This window comes from Serinus canaria, chromosome 2 (genome assembly GCF_022539315.1).
Source record: "Serinus canaria isolate serCan28SL12 chromosome 2, serCan2020, whole genome shotgun sequence".
In the NCBI taxonomy this organism is placed as follows: Eukaryota; Metazoa; Chordata; class Aves; order Passeriformes; family Fringillidae; genus Serinus; species Serinus canaria.
The window spans coordinates 109,210,431-109,224,765 of NC_066315.1; the positions used below are offsets into that span (position 1 = coordinate 109,210,431).

General features: G+C 36.1%; 1 protein-coding gene across 4 annotated transcripts in view; it reads right to left on the reverse strand.

Moving 5' to 3' along the window:
- Positions 1 to 14,335, reverse strand: part of NOL4 (nucleolar protein 4) — a 192,256-nt gene that overhangs the window by 41,088 nt on the left and 136,833 nt on the right. For 2 of the 4 annotated variants that reach the window (XM_050970989.1, XM_050970987.1), the window contains exons 7-8: positions 5,923 to 6,102; positions 4,995 to 5,186 (exon numbers count right to left, since the gene is read on the reverse strand). In XM_050970989.1, coding sequence (XP_050826946.1) covers positions 4,995 to 5,186; positions 5,923 to 6,102 — 372 coding nt within the window. The remainder of the gene's footprint in view (positions 1 to 4,994; positions 5,187 to 5,922; positions 6,103 to 14,335) is intronic. The other 2 variants (XM_050970991.1, XM_050970990.1) reach the window with 1 other exon arrangement.

Here is a 14,335-nt window from a genome sequence, read left to right on the forward strand (position 1 = left end):
CACATTTACAAGGCTAATGGAAAAAGTGTTACTTCTTCCACTGCTCCCTTTTTCCAAAATTGCTGTACTTTGAAAAGTCATTAAAAGCAAAAGTTATCTAGAGAAGATTTAGGAGGACGTTCTTAAAAATCACACAAGTATTAACTGTTCTGTGGCAAAAAAAAAAAAAAAAAAACCAAAACAAACCACCAGCACACAGCACATTTAAGAGCCCTAGAAAAACTGATCCTAGAATATTTTTTCAAGACTATAGGAGATCTAATGGTAAAAGTCAAATTTTATTAGAGAGTAGCTTTGGCCTATTTCAACCAAGTTGCCCATCAGACTTAAATAAGTTAGCCACTACCAAAAAAGGGAGAGATGCTTAGAAAGGGAAGTACCCAACTGACAGAGTTTGGAGTATAATACAAAGCAACAACTCTATTAGTATTTGTAGATCTTCATGTAACTGTTGCTGTGATAATTTTCTTAATGCTTCCCAGCTTGTTAATCAATTAGATCTGCATCCCTGAATCCACAGATCCTCTTTTTCCTGAAAATGCTTGTGCCCTTTCCAGACATAAGAGCCTGGAGGACTGAAAACCCATGTGACTGCAAGGGCAGCTGGACTTTTCAGCAATAAATTCAGTAAATATTGAAAGATTTCTCTTTGTAAAACTAAAAAGCAGAACCTAGACACCTATCCCAAGTAATCTTAATGAGGCAGATTTCAGAAAACATCCCCCTTCTGGAAACCAGTCCCCACCAAAGTTGCTCCATCTCAGTACAGACATATGACAAGCCACTAGACACATTCAAAACACCTTGATTAACATTAACACAGTTGCAAATTGTTAAAACACCTCCCTCAGCCAACTGGCAGAACCAAGTGACAGCAGCAGTGAAAGATACAGAGCTTAGTTATTTGTTCTTGAGGCTGGAAATAGGACAGAAGGAGCTTGGATGAGCAACCCTGGGACCTGAATCAGGAACTGTCTTTGGGTACAGTGTGACTCTTCTCCCACACATCCAAACTTGTCTTTGGACAATAAAAAAGCATTTATGACTAGCCTTTTCTCTCCAACACAGAACACTTTGCTCTTTGATACTATTGTTTTGTATTACAGTAGAGTTTAGAAGGAGGGTTTCCTTTTTCTCAAAAATAAAGGATGGATCTCTTAGTGAACAAGAAAATCTTGTTCTTGCATTGGCATGCTGGCAGAAAAAATGGCATATCTGTGAAAAAGATACTGTAAGATGCAATTTCAAATTGAATGCAGTGAGATTGATCATAGGAAATTGTGAAGATGGGAGGAAGCAGAGAGCAGTAAGCAAATGTAACTATTAAGACAATTGAACCTCATTTGATTATTTCTAGTATCTAAAGTTTTTCTGGACTATAACTAAATAAATGCATACCACATATCTCCAGCATCTGTCTACTAACCCTTTTTAATTAGCAGTTCTTTTTCACAGAGGCTGGGACAAGTCTAAACAAAGGATTTGAAAAACAGTGTAACCCAACATCTGAATATTGCAGGGAGAAAATTTCTCTTGCATACGTTATAGATGCCACAAAACATCTAAAGTATATGCAGGAATTCTTATTTATATCAGTCCTTGAAAATGAAGAAGTAATTTTTTTCTTTTTTTTTTCTTTTTTTTTTTTTTTGGGCTAATGAAGAGAAAAAGAAATAATTTCTTTAAGAATATCAAAATTTTTTAAGTTCTCATAGCAATACAGCACAATGCAGGCAGAAGCACAACGTAGAAATTCCATCCAAAAGCCAGTGATTTTGGTATTTGACAGGCTTCTCTCCCAAGGAAAGATTCTGAGCAAGATTGTAGAATTTAGTAAGAGAACATTCTCAACAATCCATTAGCAAGAGACAGCAGGAGGAGAAAAGCAATCTTACAATTCATGAGAAAAGCTGAGTGACTTATTGAGGTATGTACTTGTGTCAGAATGAAAACTGCACAACTACATCTGCACAGTCAAATGGGCAGAGCATTTCCAGTGCAGAAGGGGAGCTTCTCAAAGGCACATTTGTAACAAGAAGCTGCCTCGGAGTCTACAGACAGCTATCTGTCACAAGGAGAAACAGAATAACTATAAGTAATCTCTTAAACATAATAATACTAAGAATGATGTTAATTAACAATATGAACACTCACGAGACTGAGCCTTTTTTATTGCCTCAAAGCTAGAACTGGCCTGTTATGCAGCAAGAGCAGTCACTGGGATTACAGGCTGCAAATAACTGACAGAATCAGGCTCCAGGCTTGCCTTTTCATCTTTTTCATGCAGTTTTACACTAATACACTAACATAGTGTTTACATTTTCTCTTCACTTTCCAGTATGACGCTGTGGATAACTGCACAGTTCCACACCCAGTCTGAACTGTCATATGCCATAAAAGAGAATATTCTCTTTTTCTTGTGCAACTAAATGGTCAAAATGTAGCATTTTTGAACCTGAACAAAATAAAAAACTTGTATTTAACATGGATATAGCAAAAGACATCTCCTGTGGAGATTATTATCTGACATCCTATTTAATAGAACAATGGTACTGGTACTGCTGCTGAGCAGATCATTGTTCTGGTTTGCTGTATTTGAGGGTAGCTCCTTATTCAAAACAACACCATTGTGTCCCTTCATGATTGTCTTGAACAAATGTTACTATCCTGAAAAGGTGTTTCTTCTCCATTACCAAAATGGTAAGGATGTTTAAAACAATCAAGTAGTCAAATGCCTCTGTCCATGGTAGCATTTTTAAAAATGCCTATAATCAAGAGATAATGATACAGTAACTTAGAAATCAGAAAATAATTTAAAAACCCAAAGGGATACACACTAAATTTCAGAATTATTCAAGACATATGCATAAAATGCTGTTTATTCTCTTAGGAAGCTGATGGGAGCTCCTCCAGAGATTTTGGATAGTCTTTGGCTTGTTTTTCTACCTGCAAACAGGGACACAGGCAAACATCCCTTCAGGCCCAAGAGGGCTGCAGTCTTTGGCATGAGTTCCAGTGCCTTGTCACTTCCATTCAAGGGCAAAAAGTGAATGTTTTGGAGGGTGATTGTTTGTTTAAAAGGACATAAAGCCCATCATTAACAAAAGGAAAAAGCCATCATGAAACATTTTAAAACCAGGCAATCTTTCTGAACTATAAAGATTGCCTATTCCGATCATATTCCTGATAATCTCTGCTTCGTTTCCCCTTCCAGGAAAAAATTTGATCCTGCAACCTTTATTCATATGAAAGTAACATTTGCAAATGTGCACTGAAGTCAAGCCAACCCAGGTCTCATGGATCAGACTGTAGCCCCTTCTTCATATTGTAAAACAGTTGCAAAAGTCTTTCAGATGACAAAAATGAGCCAGTTTACATAACTGCTCATCAGCATGAAAAATGATGGTAATAAGGCCATAAATTGGAACAGTGTGGAGACTTGCTAGCATTGGCTAATTTTGTATGTATTTTCAATTGAAAGTACAGCAAAATAAAATATTTGGCTTCATGAAAGCTGAAATTTATGTTGATGAATTATTGTCAGTGAGTCGATGCAATTTATTGCTACTTAGTATATTGTAGGAAATATTTATTTTCTATCTGTCCTTTTTTGTTTGGTTGGTTTGGTTTAGGCTTTTTTAGTTTCTTTTGTTAGGGCAAAACAATCTGCCATGTACAACACCAGTCAATCTTTGGCACTTCTGGCTGTACAGATGTCCTTTATTCTACCTGTCTTTCTTCATCTGAGCTTCCATTGTTCAGAAACAGTGTTATCCCAGTGTTTCAAATATTAAAACCATGCCGTTGATTTGAATCCAAAACACACACAAAAATTTAGTTTCTGTCTTTGCTTTTGATGTTATCAAATAATGGTCTTACCCTACAAATAAGCTTGATATTTTGTTCTTAAAACTGTCAGCTACCATCTTAAACAACATATGGTACTCATAAATATTCTGCAAAAAACTGCAGGAAAGAGAAAGAGAGAAAAACAGTAAAATGCAATCATCTCCAATGATTTTAATGCAATCAATGGGTTTGCAGATGATTCATTAAAAAAAAATGGTATGTTTAATCACTAAATGATATCTATTTTTAATAATGAGGTGGTTTTGGTGTCATCTTAAGGCCAGAGAAGTAGCTAAGACATTAAACAAAAGGTGTGCAGCTATCTAATTTCTTCTGACTTTCCTCCATTTTGGAAATACAAATGTTTTCTAGAGATAATGAAGCTCCCAGTTAATGAGAAGACTTTATTTACCCATTTTTGTGCTACTGAGTAATATTAAAATAGCAATGTCTGAAAACACTGCCAGTTGTATACCATGATAATCTTCATGAGTTTTGGTTCAGTTATAACTACTGAACCATTGGGATGCTCAAATTGTGAGTTTGACCAAACATGTTTGGTTTACAACCATTAAACATGTTTTGCACACCTATATATCAAGTGAAAGATTTCAAAGGAGTAACTTTTATTGAAAAGCAATTGGCTAAGGTGTACAAGAAAACACCCAAAGCCAAAGTCATTGCCACTATGATGTTACTACACTGGGCATTTTCTTGAGGGTCAGTTTTACAGAGCTCACTGGAATCCAGCTAGCAGAGGCATTTTAGAGAAAAATCCATCTTACAGCAAGACTTTTCCAGGCAAAAATCTGTAACTGTAACTTAAAGTAAGAAACAAGTCACTATATAGTCCATATCAGTTTCCCTCCTTATGCCTTGCTTTGCTCTTCTTTTCCTATAGATCCATATTAGTTCATTTTGTGAACTCTACTGTCTTATTGCACTTTTAAATCAAGGGGAATAAATTCAGGAAGAATGAAGGAGGAAAAAGAAATCACTGACCTGGTATTACAAAAAAAAAAAAAAAAAACCAAAAAAAAACCCAAAGAAAAAATAAAGACGCTAAGATGAAAACAAAATAGTGTCATGGATTTACATATGGGGTTTTGATGGAAACTAGGGCTGGGTTTTAATTCAAAACTCACCATCTCAAAACCACTTCTTTTCATCCGCCTGCAGGACTTGAGGTAAGTACGTATGCGTTTTCTGGCACGCTCTTGATACTCAGGGAATTGTCGCCTGCATGAGTCAATGATAGCCTGGATCTTTTCTTTGGGCTGCTTAGAGATTGGGACCATTCGGTCCAAGTTTTCATCTACAAACAGCCTGACAAACATCTGTTGGCAAGAGGGAGACAGAGGAGATGGGTTTGGAGGGCAGCTCTCTTCTCTTCCTAGCTTCCTGGCTTGATTACTGATAGGAAGACAGTTTTTGTTTTCTATCCACTGAAGAGCTTTCTAACGGGAAGCCAGAAATATAAAGCAAACAGTTCTTTAAAGGGTTATTGGGGGTGGGGGTGGGTTGGGTTTAAAAAAATAGACAAGAAAAGTCTATAGGATACAGAACTTGTGAGATAAACCAGAACAGACTGTGAAAATAGGCACTACTTAAGTTTCATTATTAACAATAAGCTGTGATTGCTAATCATTTTATTGAACTGACTCACATTTTTTTCTTTGTTTGAACAATTGCTTGTGTTTTCATGCATAATTATATACATTGAGAAAGCAATAGAGAACAGCTGACCACCAGAATGGTCTCCTGACAAAACTAGCTACAGCCTCTTTCCATTCAGTGGGTGAACATGCACATCCACATAGCCACACACATGGTCACACATGCACACATAGAGAACAAAGCTTTGTTTTCCTCACTGGTAAAGATGGCACTCTGCCTCAAAATTCTAAATGAAACACAGCAAATCTGTCGTCTGTTGGCAAGAGTTTAATGTGCATTAAAATAATAACTGAAATAAATCCCACAAATTAATGTGCCTTTAATATTATCAGACTTACCCAAAAACAACAATGCAAAAGGAACAGAAGTAAACAAGGTGAGTGCAAGAGGGCTTACGTTAAAAGCTTTCAGTCGCTCAGCTTCTACCCCATCTGATTCATTAACCTTCTCAGGATCTTCTTGCTCATCATGGTCATCCTCATCCTCATCTCCTCGATTCAGAGACAGATCTTCAGCACCTCTGCCTACACTCTCATTCTTGCCAGAGTCATAGCTTGAATAGCTATGTGCAGGGGACTGAAAATAGAGAAAAAAAATATGCTTATAAAAATTCTCAGCAAAAATATGGTCTTACTTATCAGAAAATGCTCAGTAAATATTTCAAGAATTCCATGAATTCTTTTTATACTTTGTTCAACATAAAGTGCTCCTAATCTTTCCAAGAGCAAACAATGCACAATTATAACAATTTCAGTGCTTTTAAAAAAAATGTGACCAACTGCAAATTCAGTAAATCTATTAACAAATTAATTACCCATGATGACTACAGTTAACATGAAATTTTTGCCATACAGCCTTGTGTAAGTACTACCTACAGAAGTTTATTATGAATACTAACTTTTTTTGTATTAATCAAGATGTAAATAAGGGGTAGCTGATTTGAACAAAACTCCATAGAATTAAAATTTAAACATTTCAAGGAAAAGAGGATTCAAGTAGGAAACACTGTTATTCATCCAATGAATATTAAATATTATCAAGAGATGCAAAAATTTATTCAAAATAAGGATATGATTATATTCTAGTTTCACTTGCAAAACCCCAGAATGAATTAGAGATGTGTAGGTTTATATTATGAATGCTCTCAGAGAATCATGTAGTAAAACCATTTCCTCTTTGAAAATCAGCATTCAGAACTTTCCTCTGAGCAGAAATTCATTTTTTTGGATAAAACAGATGACCATCTCAATAAAGAGTACCCATTTTTAGGACCAAAAAATTTCCAATTACCAAAAGTTAATACAGTGCATTTTCCTTTGCAATATCAAGTCCTCAGCTGACTGTTCCCACTGCATACACTTCAAACTGAAGACCATAAAAAGACATCAGTAACAGAAAGCCTTCCACAACTTAACACTCTACCACATAAAGATCAAAGCTTTTCCCCAGCCACACAAACATATCAGAGAGTATCTCCACCAGAGTCATCAGATTCACATTTAGGTCAATCAGAGCAAAATTTTATTTCTTTATCTTAATGCTGTAGTATTTCACTATTTTTCTCTCTTGCTTCAAAGCATTCTGTAGTCTGAATCAGGTGCCACATGACAAATTTCACACACACACACACACACACATACACACACTCTTTTGAGATGCCTCCTCCCTTAATGTCAGCAAAAGTCAGGAGCATAATCCTTCAACTAAAAATACATTTCAAATGGCACGCCTTGAACCACATTCCAAGCTTCCTAAAATTGTCTTTATTTTAAGATATTTTGCCAGCCACAGAATGAATCTGGACAGTGAGGTAGAAGAAAAACAAAACCATTCATCCGTAAGGTATATTTTTTTGCCTTATACTCTTACTTCAGCTTCTTTTTCCCCCTTTTCCTGTTTTTCCATCTTTGGTCCATCTTTCCATCTTTCATTTCCATCTTTGGTCCTCTGTACACCATCAGTTTAAGAGTCACTTGCCTTGCCTTAACAGCATTCATATTCCAAGCCTTCCTTTTTTATATATCCTCCCAGACTATATTCTCACAGAACCTAGCCCCTGGATTTCCAGGTTTTAATCTCTAATGCCCCTAATATCAGAACTTGCAGTCTTTCTCATCCCCTTCCCCGAGTCTCTACACTCTCTAGACCACTCTTCATTCCCTAGATCCTCACAGCAGATGTAGGAAGGGTGAGAAAACATGAGAACAAACCAGAAGAGCTGGCCTCGGGATAAAAACAGCTTCAACAAGTAGCAAGCTCAGTACCACCCCTTCTGGGGCAAGAAATTAGCCAGGGTTCGAGATGGCAGATGCAAGACGGCATGGGAAGACAAGGCTTGCTAGAGGAGCAAAAACAAAACTGCAGTTCTTGATACACTGATAGCTTGTCTTGTGAAGATGGTGAATATCTACATTGCTGCCCAGTCAGATAAGTTCAGAGTCCATCCTAAAGGAGGTGATGGCTGTATTTTATCAGTGTCTAGCATGTGTAAGCAAAAGTGCTTAACCTGGCCAATGGCTACCAGAAGGCCAACAGCTGCAGCCTGGTAGCCTGTAACAAAGAAAGAGTGATTTCCCTTAAACCTAAAGAGATTATCAAAAGACTTTTTACAATGAATTAATTGCTACTTTTGTACAGTGCTGTGCAGTAGAAGATCTGACCTATGCTGCAAGACTTGTTCTTCTGTAGTCTTTGTTTCACTCATCACTACAGCTGTATAGCATGCAGAAGGCTTTGAGATAATCAAAAAGCCATTTCATGTGCTAGGCACCACACAAAGCATAGAAGCTGCTGCCCTAAAGAAATCTACTAACTGAAATCCTTGTTGTGCAGACACTTGATCTCACATGTGTCATTTCATCAGACTAAATCCAATTAGACTACTCATGTGCACCAAGTTAAACAGATGCAAAACTGATTTCAGTATGTACATATGTTTCGGCTGGATGCCAAGATCATAAATTATGCACCAGCATTGAGATTTCCTTTTGTGAAGGAAACAAATTCAGGTCAAAATGGCTTAAGTATATCTTTTAAAAATGCAACAGTCGGGGTGGTTTTGTTTTTGTTTTCAGCTCTGTTTTGTTTGGTTTGGTTTTTAAAGAAAGTATTGTATAGAGAGCTCTGCCCAACATCTTCTCTAAAGTTTTTATTTAAACAACGACTTTCCCATCTTAAATGAATGGTGGGATAAATCAGTCTGAGAAAGTTGCATGGCAGGAATCCATATTTATTCACTGTGAATTTGAAGACTGTGTACAGCACCAGGAAAAAAAAAGTGTTTCTCTGGTAGCTGTTTCATTAGCAAACTGAGGAAGGAAAAGGCTCACTTTGAGTTTGCAAAAGCTCAGTTAACAACAAAATTTCTACCTTTCTGTATTTCTACACAGATGAATACTGATTCAGAGAAGGAAGAGACATCACTCACTTGTGTTGACTCTGCAGTTGTGCAAAAGCCAATAAGGATTTCCTTTTGCTACTCTATTAAGTAGCTGCAGTGCTAAACAAGGGGTGGAAGAGCAGAGAACAACTCATAGTTCATACACAATACCCAATTTTAGGTCTTGTACTGTCCTTTCAAAAGGCTGCTCCCACCTTTGACAGACAGGAACATGCTCTTTCACATTCCTCCACAGACCTTGAAAAATACATTTTATGGTCCTGCAGTAAACTAGACTGAAGAAGTAAACTTGGTTAAAATGTTTTGGTTTTGCTTATTTGTTTGTGGATTTGTTTTTTTTCTAATATTTGCCAGTCTGCTTAAGACAAGAATCAGTTCTTGGTTTCAGTTCACCACCTGAAAGCAAAAACCTTTGTGCTGACACGAAGATATGAGCATGGAGGGGAGCATACACATCTCTGTTAATATCAATGAAAGATTAAATCTTGGTGGAGTGGAAGCATTAGTAGATGTAAGAAGCATTAGTAGATGTAAGATGTTTCACGGTGAACGTTTTGTGCTTAAAAACTGAGGGTTGGAAAAAAAAGTGACAGCAATGAGAAATTATTCAGTGAGAACAAATGAAGCCAAGGCCAAATACAAGTTTATTTCCTTCCCCAAACATTTAGATGATTATCAAGAGGTCTTAAAAATACTGAGATGCTGCTATTTATATTGTGACCACTTTGTCCTTACCCTTTCTTGAAGTTTCTGAGTTCATTATTTTAATTTCTTCCTTGCAACAATAAGTACTGGGCAGTACTGCTTTATCAAAATGAAAGTAAAGGTTCATGCCTAATGACCTGTTTTTAGGAGGTTGTGACATGAAGTACCAACCTCTTTCTAAGACATTATAAGTCAGCAACAACAGTCACCTGAAGTCAAATCATACAACAGGAGACCTGGGAGGACATCACAGTATCATCACCTTTATCTTGCTGCACCAGAACAAGGTCAGAAGGTCAATCCTGACCACTGTTTTTATCTTAAGACTTCCAGTGACAGAGATTCCATGCATCCCCCAGACAACCTGCACCAGTGTTTCACCATCTGCAGAACTATTAAAACATTTTTAAAACCCACCTCTGACTTTAATAAATGTGTTAAGGCTATTGATTTTTCATGTGTCAACCTAGATTGCAATGGAGGAAAGGTGTGGTTCTGATTTTGGGAGAAGAGAGCATTCTCTTCCCTCTTTATGAGACTCTTTCCAACAACTGAGACTGTTATCATGTCCCCTCCCCTCAGTCTTCTCTTCCCAATAAATTCATTTATGCTATGAAAGCCATGTTTTTAATGCATATTTTCCATCTGATTTGAAACCTCAAAAAGCAACTCCCAGAAATCTAAAATGTATTCCATTTGCTGCCTTTCTATGAAAAATATATTTCTTTGATATAAAAAAAATATTTTTTTATCAATTTCTAGCATGCTTACAGCAGAAAAACCTTATCCCTATTATTGGTAGAATACCCCAAAGATGCAACAGACAGCAGTGCAGAAACCACAGAGTTGCCAACAGAAATAGTGCTGTTATTTTATGAGGACTAAAGCAGAAGTAATCTGTAACATTTAAAAATATAAAGTCTACCACAGTGCTTCAGTGCCTGCTGGGGTTCAAGACTGGTGTATGGCCATTGGACAGGGTTTGGAGGATGACACCACATGAACTCACAGCAGGAAACTTATCCCAGCAGAGACTCTTGGCTCCCCTGGTGAATGTACAAAATTGGCACTTGATTACCCAACCAAAACGAATTCAGTGAAAGAAAGCTAATTACTGAGGGTGACTATTTGTAATGACCATGTCTTTGTGACTAAAAATGCCAACATGGAACAGAAGTCACCACCTTTTCTGGGAAAAATGCCTCTGATGGAAGTGTGGCAATTCTTTTATTTTCACAAAGCTTCATTTTTCACATTTACATTACATTTTACATTTGCATTTAGTTAGAGACTTTTATATCTATTTGAGTAGTGTGTAATTCTCTCAGTTGTTACATCAGACACTCCTAAACCACAGAACTCCTGTGAGCAAGAGAGACTTGAATGTTTGAAGAGCTGGCAAGACAGCAGCAGAGGTCTCCATGCTGCATGGAAAGGAAAGGGGTTAGGAGGCAGGCAGAGATGAAAACACTTTACTGGCTCTACATGATTCTCTTCTAGAAATCTGCCTTCACATTGGTAAAAGTTACTAAATCTTTTTAATGAATACATGAAACCCTATTCCAAAGCTGACAGAGTTTTGCTTGTCCCCAGTTGTACATCCAGCCCTTTCTTCTTTTTCCTACATTTCATTATTTCACTCTCTGCCACAGAATACACAAAAAACTACAATTTCAGCAATTACTCTTGCAAATTATGTGTGCTTTTCTGTACACTTTCCCATGTGCTATTGGGTAGCAAAAATATTTTCATGGAAACTATTCATATGACACAGAAAGGGATTAGAACATTCTGATGACCATGGATTTGATTGCTTTTTTCCAAAATTATCAATTAAATTAGAACCTTTTTTTTTATTTTCACATTTACATTTTTAACTGATTCTACATATGACAAAGTTTTTGAAAAATTCATAAAAACTAGCTTTTGATAAACTGGTATGAGTGAGAAGCATGCCTTTTATTTGTCATATAAATAATTTAAAGTTAAGCCTGAAAGGTTAAATTCACATCCTATAAATTTCCCTTAAAATATATATTTGAAATTAATATTGGATTGTTAGAGTTTCAATTCATTCCTGTGCAAAATGTGAGTTTTCCATATAGCAGGGAACTTGCCTACAGGAGGTATTTGTGTTTCACTTTGGTTTTATTTTTTTCATTATATCTATAATACTTGTAATATAAATAACACATTAGAAAATATAAAATATTTTTGGTATATACATGCTATTTTGTTACTGAAATACTTGAAACCATAAAAAAAATTTCCTAATTTTTGCTCCTCAATTCAAATAGAAGGAAGGAGGCATAACTGAATACTCAGGTTCAGCTATTATCCTAAGGAATTTGCTATCAGGTTTTATATATAGAAGTCCAACTCTCTATTATTTTGCATTAATAAGCCATTTTCTTTCCACAACCTCTCTTAAATCCTATGCTTTTCTTTCTTCCAGACTTTACTGTTATTATCCTTTTTCATGACCACTTTAAACCTTCATATTGTCACATGTGTGGAACTTTACTGTCCATCTCTTCTTTTCTCATTACAGGGAAGACTCTGAATTCCCAAATACAATTCCAGCATCTCACCATTTATTTCAAGATCCATTTAACCTCCTTTTTATGAAATCCTCACATATTTGTTCATCTTACCCATATCTTTGCCACTGACTATGACCAGTTTGCCCCCCTGGTTACACAATAACTGGCCTTTCCAGCTCCTTTATAAAATTTCACCCTTGATAATGGGAAGGCATCCTTGTGTGCAATTCTGCTATTTGGAGCATGAGGACAACAGCATTTTTATGGGAAGAATGGAGAGCTGAAAGCTAGAGTTTCATAGGTTTGACTCTAAAAAAGTGTTATCTAACATGTGAACTGTTAAGTTGTAAAGGACTTTTTTACACAAAGCTTGTTTTACACTGAAATATTAAAAATCTTATTTCTTTGCTCTGTGTAAACAATGTGACTTCCAGAAACAAACTGTTCAGTTATTTACAACAGGAACTAAGAAATAAAAATATTTTGCTCCGAAATTATCCTTGGCATGATCTTCTCTCCAGTCATTGTTTTTACAGTAGTCCCTGAGTTTCTAAGTCCACTGACTGTTTCTAAGACTATCTGCTCATCCTTTCTCAGTAATTTTCCAATCTGCCATATTATGCTTGCTTATAATATTCCTTTCAACAGAAGCACATTTATTAGCCATAAGGAAACTATAAATTACCCAGACACTTTCATTCCAGTGGGTTTATCTGGTTAAATAGAAGTTTGGATAATTGAAAGATAAGAAATAATTGAAAGACCACCTGAAACACATATCTTCCTATGCTATTTTCTCCTTTTAGCTAAAATACAGTCTGCCCTAGGCCTCTCCCCACTGGTATTGACCAACATCAAAAATCATCACTTTACCCTAATAGAAATAACCTCAAAAATAAATAGAGAGTAAAAACAGAGAGGCAACTGAGGATTCTCACTCAAGTAGAAGAATAAAGTGTATTTACAGGCTATAGTTTAAAGAGCTTCTTTCTAATTTTTCCACAACCAATTTCTTATTACCTGATTGGGCATCTTCAGGAAAGCTCCTGCTCCTTCCCCAGCTATTCTAGAGGAGGAGAATTCTTGGGGGAATCAGAATAAGTATCTCCAAATCACCCTAGTACACCAGTATTGAGAGTACCAGAGCAGAGCTGATTTAACAGAGCAGGAGACTTGCCTACTTCTTAGCTACTAAATAGCTTTTATTTTACAAAGCTGTTTTATTAATGAACTTCAAGAACTCGTGTAACTGATGTAGGGAGACAGGCTTTTTCAACCAAATACTAAAAGAACATATTAATATAACCACCAATAACTAGTCACATTGAAAAATGTGGCTGCTGTGTCTTTGGAAAAAATACAATGTCCTTTGTGGGAGTTGAAAAGTCAAACTAAAATGGTGACAGACTCAAATAAAAGATTAAATTATTTTTGGCAATATACGCTGCTATTTTGAAGATCTAAAAGGATCTCACAGAGTTTCTGAGAATTTGAGAAACACAGGTTGCCACATAGGAAAGCTTCATCACAAATTTCTGGATTTCTACAAACTGTGTGCCAACAGAGTATTTAAACATTTTCTATAGTACACCCAAAATCAAACCAGAAGATCTGAATTAATTTACACTCTTTAAAGAACTTACATTGCAAAATAAGAAAAAGAAAAACAACAACCTTACTTTATTATCAAAGTCAGGAACACTTCATCAGTGAGTTTCCAAGGACACTAAGAGCATACTTTGCAGGTGGTATCATAGCTCAGTGAAGCCAAGAGCCTGAGAGAGCCCCACATAGTTTTTGTGTCTTTGGAAAAATCCATCAACCTAAAAAAACTATCATTTCCACGTTTTGGTAAAATGTTGGCCTTTTGCCAAAACTCTTCATAGTTTCCATCCAGATTCCAGTTTTTGCTTTGTCAGGGTTTGGGGGATATTATTTTCCTTTTAAAATGAAATAGCAGCAGTTTATATGAGGATTAGTGAACATTTTGCTTATGGAATATATTTCAGTGGCTACTAAGCTTTACATTACAGGCAGGTAATAAGCATTTTTGACCAGCAATTCTTTAGTTAATTGTTAGAAACTGGTTGGTGAGTGCTAAAAAATATTTTGTAAAAAACACTGGACTATTAATTTCTTCTCATTCTATTTAAATTGAGAA